The sequence below is a fragment of the Nicotiana tabacum genome, chromosome 4, assembly GCF_000715075.1.
Source record: "Nicotiana tabacum cultivar K326 chromosome 4, ASM71507v2, whole genome shotgun sequence".
In the NCBI taxonomy this organism is placed as follows: domain Eukaryota; kingdom Viridiplantae; phylum Streptophyta; class Magnoliopsida; order Solanales; family Solanaceae; genus Nicotiana; species Nicotiana tabacum.
The window spans coordinates 120,714,327-120,723,787 of NC_134083.1; the positions used below are offsets into that span (position 1 = coordinate 120,714,327).

The 9,461-nt window shown below is 37.3% G+C and overlaps 1 protein-coding gene across 4 annotated transcripts; it reads right to left on the minus strand.

The window, feature by feature from the left end:
* Positions 1 to 2,712: 2,712 nt before the first annotated feature.
* Positions 2,713 to 8,866, minus strand: LOC107794568 (transcription factor bHLH121). Of its 4 annotated transcripts, XM_075252372.1 has the most exons (6): positions 8,499 to 8,865; positions 8,246 to 8,419; positions 5,763 to 5,890; positions 3,998 to 4,125; positions 3,437 to 3,907; positions 2,713 to 3,124 (listed from the first exon to the last, which is right to left on the minus strand). In XM_075252372.1, the coding sequence occupies exons 1-6, from the start codon at positions 8,588 to 8,590 to the stop codon at positions 2,975 to 2,977; spliced, it is 1,143 nt and encodes a 380-aa protein (XP_075108473.1). In that variant the 5' UTR covers positions 8,591 to 8,865; the 3' UTR covers positions 2,713 to 2,974. The 4 variants fall into 4 exon arrangements, with proteins under 4 accessions (XP_075108473.1, XP_075108475.1, XP_075108476.1 ...); XM_075252374.1 differs by lacking the exon at positions 8,246 to 8,419 and having other exon boundaries at positions 8,499 to 8,866; XM_075252375.1 differs by lacking the exon at positions 8,499 to 8,865 and having other exon boundaries at positions 8,248 to 8,387.
* Positions 8,867 to 9,461: the final 595 nt, after the last annotated feature.

Sequence of the window (9,461 nt, forward strand, 5' to 3'; positions counted from 1 at the left end):
CAACAAGTAGAATCAATTTAAGAAGCCTGAAAAAACGATTCTTTACTATGGGAGAAAATAGTATTTTTATTACAATGTAAGCCTGGAAAAACTTGCATTTTCATAAATGATAACCATGCCCTTTATAGTAGAGGGACCTTGCTCTAAGCATAATAAAAAAAAATACTCTGTGGGAGACCCATGATAAATCAGCTTTTCCACAATTTCTGCCAAGACTCTCGCTAGTGGGATTGCAACGGCTTTTGTCTGTGAGATCGATCTTGCCTCGAGCCCTCGATCTTGGTTTGAGCTCGATTCTGACTCGAGTTCTCGATCTTGGCTCGAGCTCGATTCTGACTCGAGCTCTCGAATTGATTCGGGGTCAATGTTGGTTGGTTTTTGGATCATAAGCATGATAGGTTTACTCTGCATCATAGTTCGGTTTGGATTCGAGCTCGATAACGATGTCAAACTCGACATGGATCGGACCCTCGGGTTCGAGGCTTGTTTGTTCGATCTTCGGAGTCTCACTTCGATCGATCATCGTTGGAACTCGATCGGACGTGCGAATGTCGAAATCTATTTTGACCGTATACAGAAAGCAAAATGACTTTACAAGATAATTTCAAATAATTGAGTGACCATTTAAGTAATGTACTCATATTCAATAGTACATTTACTAGTTTGCACGAGGAGGGAGAAATATCAGCGAAAAAGATCAGGAGGGAGAAATATCAGCTTGTGCGGGGAAAATAATGTACCGTCTTGACCTGCCTCGCTGTGCACGGTCACGAGTTATCACGATCGAGTGGTGCAGTACAAAGCATTTTACTGTTTAATGAGCTTACCTGGCACAAATTTGGATTAGTCTAGCCACCAATTTGAGGTATTTTTATTCTTAAGCCACTATTTAAAATGTATTTACTCTTTAGTCAGTACTTTAATAACTTTTATTCACCCGGACGAAAATACCCCTGTGCTACACATGGTGTCCTTAACTTTATGAGTGATGTGTAAATATTAAGGACAAAGTGTCATAAATTAGCATCTTCTGTTTTAAACTTTAGGACATCCTGTCCTTAACTTCATATGTGCAGTGTAAATGTTAAGGACATAGTATCCTTAACTTCACGAGTGCTGAGTAAATATTAAGGACATGGTATCCTTAACTTCATGAGCGTTGTGTAAATATTAAGGATAAAGTATTATGTATTTGCACCTTCTGTTATTAAACTTTGGGACATCATGTCCTTAACTTCATATGTGCAGTGTAAATGTTAAGGGCATGGTGTCCTTAACTTCATGTGTAGTGTAAATGTTAAGGACATAGTGTCCTTAACTTCATGAGTGTTGTGTAAATATTAAGGACATTGTGTTCTTAACTTTATGAGTGTTGTATAAATATTAAGGACAAAGTGTCATGTATTTGAACCTTCTGTTGTTAAACTTTAGGACATCATGTCCTTAACTTCATGAGTGCTGTGTAAATATCAAGGACAAAATGTCCTTAATATTTACACTTTGTCCTTGATATTTACACAGCACTCATGAAGTTAAGGACACCATGTCCTTAATATTTACACAGCAATCATGAAGAAAGGGTAAAACTGTCTTTTCGTATTAATTTTAATAGAGTAGTGATTATTTTTGCTCAGCATTAAAAATGCTGAATAAAAACTAAATACCACATTAAAAAGTGGCTACCCCACGCCATTTCTACCCACAATTTTGGATTAGTCTAGCCACCAACTGATTGAGGATATCTTAAACTAAAATGAAGAACAATCACAAGTTATTACTTTAAACAGATCTTTATATGTGTTCTCATCTTTTCGTTATTTTCTTTTGGAGGGTGAAAGCGGGAAACAGGCGCCAAGTAACTCGGTATAATTTAGAAGTGTCAAGCAGTACGCATCATAAGTAAGAGCAGCCGAAATCGCAAAGCTCGTCATTTAGCTTTTAAAAAAGGAGCTAGTTACACGGAACATGGCAATAAGAGCTGGATAGTTAAAAATATTCAATGAGACAAAAATGAGGGTCTAGCAATTCATCCACTGATGATCATTCAGCAATTTATTTTCCATGATGACAAAGCCACGGCAACTGATCAAGAGCCACCTTCATTGGAAGCTAGAGAATACCAATGCTGACAAACACAGGATCCTGCATGGCAGATTTTTTTTTATAAAGTTAAAGTCGCAGAAAGGGATGTGGCCAAAACATATAAAGACCAATGTGTCGCTAATATGAACATAACTATCCAGATAGACAAGTTCACAAGATATTCGCACCTCTTTCAGTTCTCAATCAACCTTTCACGTGAGAAGCAGGAGCCCTTGTTTCAACATTATCGATAAGAAATTAACACGCAGACTAGCAGAAAGCTGGATATAATTTCAAATGGCTATGCAGAGAAACTGAATGATAACAGAAACATGCTCATGTTCTCTGAGCAGCTAGGCATGTTCCCCTTACTGATTAAATGTAAGAAAATATACTCTTCTACACTTCAACTGTACATTGTGATATGCAGCTGGTTGAAAATTACAACTTATTAGACAAGATATTGTAAAAGGTTTTAGTTCAAGATATACATCATTTCATGATTCAGCATTGGGGTTAAACACCAGAAAAACCTACTTACTCAACCAAACTTACAGATTTTTATCAAAGTAAGCACCTGAAACGTATAGAAGCGCGCAGAGAGCACTAATATTAGGTATGACAGGCAAAGAATAACAATCATGAAAAAATTAGATAGCCTGAACTGTTTACATTAAAGATACAAGAAAGCTGAACACTCTTTTTAAATATCATTATTAGGGGAATGCCAGCTATCTGGAGAAAAATTCTAAGTCGGACACATTTTACACCAGCAACAGCTTCCTGATCCTAGAAAGTTTATATACAACGAATGGTACTACCTGATATTGATCACTTAAGGTTTAGAAATAACCATGGAAAAACCAGGTCCCTGCTCTCTTCCATTTGTCAATCACTCTGTCTTTTTTCCCCTAACTACACTATTTGAAGAAATAGCCTGTACACTACGGGATGACGAACATCTACTTGACGAACTTCCATCAGTGAGGCTGTTATCCTTACTTGATAGCTTTCTGCAGATCCTTCGTCCAGATGAAAGCTCCTGCACAATTTAATGTCATGATCATACAACTAATTTGTTGTCCTATTTGATAATCCATTCACTAGCAATGAAGTGAGAAAAGAAAGTTGGAACAGATATACTTGTATGTTTAAGTATTTAACATGCTAGTGGAGTAGTTTGTTGGAAAAAAGTGACATCGAGGCTAATCTAAAATAAACTAACAGTAGCTGTTTAGAATTAATTAGAATTTCTGGAGATTGTAAACATGGCCATTTAGGAAAAGGGCCAAAAGACTTCGGATATTCTAGAAGGGGAAGTAGACCAAATAAATTGGAATTGAGCAAAGATAACCTGCTCAGATGCAGGTCCAGGTGTCTTAAGCTCTAAATTTGTCGCAACTTCATTGGAATCTTCATTTTTCTCGATCCTGCTCTCTCCTTGATCAGACTCTTGTCTGCCAGAACCATGGGTCCTATTACTTGGCTGCATGACAGGGGAAATCTGCTGTGCCGGTTGCTGTTCCATCAGTGTGCTGGGAGCCATGTATTGAACAAAAGGTGAACATGGATTTGGGACAGCTGCAGGATTCTGATTCCCAAAAAAAGGGTATGGCTGCAGAGATGGATGCATTGGAATCGCTCCAGTTGGTATCGGTACAGGCACTGGATATGAATATGAAGGTGGACGCATGACCATGGAAGGATCCATCCCTGCCCATGGATACATGGTCCTCAGTCTTTGTTGATATTGGGCATTAAGGCTCTCAATATCAGATTTAAGAGATGCCTTCTCTTCTCGGAGATCAGTCTTCTCCTGAGTCAACTGCTCTAAAACAAAATTAGGCATGAAAATTACACCAAAAGGAACATAAGTGAATAAACTATATGGTTTTAGGAAGTGTCAAGATATCACCTCCCGACTTTCGTCAGTAAGTGCAGCATACTCAGATTTTAGTTTGCCGACTTGAGCAGTCAAATCCTTCAGCACTTGAATGGTATCACTGAGAATAGATGCCTTGTCATTTTTAGGCCTATCAGGATCTGCATTTTATGTTGCCGATAAATTTAGGATTTGTGTGCATGCTTATGTTTCCTTAAAGCTCTAACATACTCCAGCATAATGAATGTTTAGTTAGGTGGTGCAACAAAACTAGCGCTAAAAGTACAGCGGTAACAAGATTTGCCTCTTCAAAGTTCAGGATACAATATGAAGGACTGCATTAAAGTATTTTTTTTTCCCTCAATCCGCATTGAAGGTTAAGTTGAGTGTGTTTCTGCACATCCTACTCACATAAAGTAGCTCCTGCTAATTCAGCTTCCTGGCGCATTCTAAAGTAATACAAGACATATTGCTGAGAACAAAGCAAGAAATAAACCTCTTTTCTAGTTTTAAAGTAGTTAAAGGAGAAAGTAATCTCTTTCTTTCACTGTTTTTTCCTTATTTTTATCTTATTCCCTTATCAGCTGCATAGTATAACTGTATGCCATACTGCTGCAACATATTTATTCAAGATGCATCTAAGACCACTACCGGAAGCAAAGTGACCTTAAAAATTGGAAAGTAATCCAGAAAAGAGTATGAAGTTAAGACACCGACCTATCTCATATAGACATCTACTCCCTCTGTCCAATTTATGTGAGGTTAGCGTCTAGAGTCCTGTGTGACAAGAATGTGCCACCAAAACTTAAAGGTAAGTTCTATAGAGCGGTGGTTAGACCGGTAATGTTATATGGAGCTGAGTGTTAGCCAATCAAGAATTCACATATCCAGAAGATGAAAGTAGCAGAAATGAGGATGTTGAGATGGATGTGTGGGCACACTAGGCTGGATAAGATTAGGAATGAAGATATTCGGGAGAGGGTGGGTGTGGCTCCCATGGACGGCAAGATGCGGGAGGCGAGGCTTAGATGGTTTGGGCACGTGCGGAGGAGGCGCCTAGATGCCCCGGTTAGGAGGTGTGAGCGGTTGGCTTTGGCAGGTACGAGAAGAGGTAGAGGACGGCCTAAGAAGTATTGGGACGAGGTGATCATGCAGGACATGACGCGTCTTCAGATTTCCGAGGACATGGCCCTTGATAGGAAGGTGTAGAGGTCGAGCATTAGGATTGTAGGTTAGGCGGTAGTCGAGCGTTTTTCCTCGTTGTGCCGGCTAGTCTGATAGTGTTTTGTGCTAGCGGTTTTTGTTGTGTTTCACACTTCTTTTTTTATATATATTATTATTATTATTATTATTATTTATTATTATCATTATTATTGCCCTTCCATTTATTTGTTGTCTCTTACGGTGCTGATATTATTTTTCTGGTTTCTGTTGTTGTTACGGATCTATTATCTCTGAGCCGAGGGTCTCCCGAAAACAGCCTCTCTACCCCTCCGGGGTAGAGGTAAGGTCTGCGTACACTCTACCCTCCCCAGACCCCACTAGTGGGATTCTACTGGGTTGTTGTTTATATATTCTAAAAGAAAATTTGCCAGGGGAATTAGTCTAATGGGTTCACAAACAAAGACCACAGGTATCAATGTGCATCTGAAAGAATGACATGCCTGCACAACGAGGTAAAGAGAACTTGCAGCAATAAAAGATGCATATCAGCTTTTTGTGTGTGTTGGGGGGGGGGGGAGGGGGGAGCACAGCAAGAATAGGAGCGTACAAGAACAAATAAGAAGTTTTTATTTACCAAGAGTATTTCCTAATTCAGTGAACTGTTCATTCAAGCGATCCCTCCTCAATTTCTCCCGATCGGCCTTCTGCACTTTTCTTGCAGCAATAGAATCCTTCAGTTCTGCTTCTGGCTTTTGCTTAGTGCTGTCAGAAAAGAAGAATACCAGAACGAATAATTAGCACTAGAAATTGGTTCACAAAAAATTTCTCAGAAGTTGGATATAGAACTTAAATTTCATTATAACCTATCATAGGTAAGAAAATTAAAGAAAAGCACAAATTCAAGATATTCTTTTTATTTTACATGCTGTTACTTGGAATTTAATTTGTGAGGTTTCAACATTTCCTGAGTTAAATTTAACCTAATGGATGGTAGTTTATTCTGTCCATCCTTCTAAGGATTATACATTAAATAGTAGTACATATGAAACAGTTAAACTAGGCTAGTAATGCTACTTTAATTGGAACATTTACCTGTATGCTCAAAAATCTTTTAAAAAATCCACCTACATGCTTATACAGTAGTGAGATTCTTGGTAATAACAAAAAACGCAGGGTATAATTTCATGGTGAATTGATTTTAGAAAAGTTCTTTTTTTTTTTTTTTTTCTAGCAAATATTATAAGAGCTACTTTACAACATTTCCCTCTTGGTGTTCCGCTTTCACAAATGAGGATATGCTCTACAAATTTTAAAAAAATAAAAAGAAGAGGTTAAGCTTTTATAAGTTAGTATAAATATCCAAGAGAGAGCATTTCACTTTTCCATTCTTTTGAACACTTACATTTCCTCAAAAGAAAAACCCATGTGGCGTCTTTGGAGAGTCTTTGCAACGTAGTGTCCTAAAATTGATAAAATAGTTCGTAAAAACCCATGTGGCGTCTTTGGAGAGTCTTTGCAACGTAGTGTCCTAAAATTGATAAAATAGTTCGTAATCATATTTTTTATTTACTCATCTTGACTCTTGACAATGAGATTCAGCACTAAAGGGTGTGGTTTAATGGTCAATGAAGTTAGAATGGATCATGGAATACCAGAGTTCAAATCCAGTAGATTCAAAGAAGCTAAGTGATTTTTCCCTATCTGTTTGGTAGACAAAGTTACCCAATTCCTGTGCCAGCTGAAGATAGCAAGTCGAGATGTGCGCAAGCTGGCCTAAATACCACCGTTATCAACAAAAAGAGAAGCTCTTTACAATGAGATTCCATTTGTCTTATAGGTGAGAACTCTAAAAGGATATAGAGAGATCAAGGTTCTCTATGGTGTTTCTTTATTGTCTTCTGACTGTAGATTTTTCAAAGTAATGTGCAGTTTGCTCCATAATTGCACAGACTTTGTTGGCTTAACATTGTTCAAGAGAAATCAAAATTTCTCTTTATGCCTAGTGAGGCTCTGAATTCAACAACAAAATGCAGGTGCAATTATTGTGCATAAAAATAATTCAACACATTTTTGCACAAAGCTTTACTGTAAGCAGAGTGCCTTCTTCTTTCTTCGGATACTTGACAAGAAAGTTTCAAAGAAGCCAACAAGAAAGTTTCAAAGTGTTTTACCTTTTGCACTTGCTTAGTGCTGATCCGTATTCTAATGTAATTCCTGATCATTTATCAAAAGAAAGATTAACTACCGAATTAAACAAGTCTTGAGTGACGAGTCCTTCTGAGTTCCTAAAGAACACCCTTTCTCGAGTATTCTTACCTTAACAAACTTTAGTTGCTCCTCTGAATTCTCGTTGACCACAAAGAAAGTTTTAGCAAGTTTCCTAACTTATATCCCTGTAGTATTTTTGTTTTGGGATAGTTTCCTATTAAATCTCTAAAGTATCTCAAAACATCCAATCTTACTGTCCACGGATGAAAACGTACTCATAGCTTCAGAACACATGCATACATTAGGTTTCCACTGTGTTAGAACATGGCACAACTATACCAGCAGCTTTCTCCGCCCGCAATTTGGGACCTTGAACCTCCAACAATTCTAATTTGCATTTGCCACAGTTTAGGACCACAGAACCGGTATATATATATATATACTTTAGCCGTTTGGCCATAGATTTTGGCTCAATAATTTGAAATAATATTTGGAGATCACTTCAATTTATTTATCAAATTGGTCCATTATTTCAATTTCAAACTTGAAATAGAGAATTTAAAGTTTGAAAAACAGGTTTTAGGAGTTTTTTCAAGTTTTCACTCACAAAAATTCAGATGTGTTTATGTTCAAACACAACTCAACTTCCAAATACCCTTTTTCAACTTCAACTTCAAATTGAGATACTACTTGTTTTTCAAATCCAACTCATGTTAACCTCCACACAAAAAATTCAACTTCAAACCCACAAATTTCTTTTCAATAGAAACCCCCACAAATTTCTTTTCAACTTCAGCTATATGTACTCTCTCACATAAACAAACTGCATAAAGCACACAACTGAAGTAGTATCATTTAGAAGAACCAAAAAGATCCTATGTTTTAATAAACTAGTCATCTAATACTCACACCTGGAGATTAGATGGCCTAGTGGTTGAGGCATGGGAGCAACAACCTGGAGATGCCATATTAAAATTCCAGCTGCAACACTCAGGTTTTAAGACTACCTTGGCAATATGTTCTTCTTCTTGTGGGTTGAACAAACTGTCTTGCCTGAGTATTAGTGCAAGCTGGCCCGGATACCTTTATATTTGTAAAAGTTATTTTTTGCTATAATACACATCCGTTCATGGAAAGAACTAAGAAGAGAGGTAGGACTAACCTGGAATCAAGAAAAAGCTGAGTTGAGTCAGATACAGATGGATTTGGAATATGATTTGATTGATACGAAGTCTGGCACTTTAATTCATCCATTCTCAGCTGCGACTGGGAAATGGGAATTATACACCTTAGGGTTTTTCTTAAGCCTTCCGAACTTTGAAATCGATGGCGAAGAATTGAGAGATGTCACCGTCACACTGTAATTGTGCTTCCAGCAGATATTTGGGGTAACTCGTGTAAGGCACACGCAATATTTTGTTTCCGCAGTGCACTTTCGATGCAAGATTCCACCATTTACAACATCCCTTATCTTTAGGAAAAATGAAAAAGATACTCCTATTACTTATTCATTTATCCTCTTCTTTTTTTGGCGAGCATTTTGCGCCCCTAGTAGAATTATTTATTTATTGTTCGCACATTTTCATTTGTGACCTAATACCCATTTTTTCACACTTGTACAACTTTTAAATATCAACGTTACAACAATAATAACAGTATATCTAGTTTGATCTCACAAGTATAACATGAGGAGGGTGGGGTATACGCAGACCTTTCCTGTCTTGTATAAGGTAGAGATATTATTTCTGATATACCATCGGCTCAAAAAAAATATTTTCAAAACAAGTTTAAAAGAATATAGGAGCAAAAAAGTTATGATGAAAATACTATAAAAAAAAAGTATTGACTGCAAAAATAGTAAAGATAACTAAAGTAAACGAAACAACTATAGTAATAAAATTAAAGAATAAGATAATAATTAACTAATAATACTAATACTGATAAGGAGAAGAGGGAGCAGATAGGGTGCTCTAAACTAGAATCATGCTCTCCCGCGGAGAAGAGGGAAATCACTCGACTACCTACTATTTTTTCTACCATAATCCTCGACCGTTATGCTCCCGTATCTAGGGTCATGTCCTCGGTGAATTGGAAATGTGACATGTCCTGTCTAATCAGCTTTCTC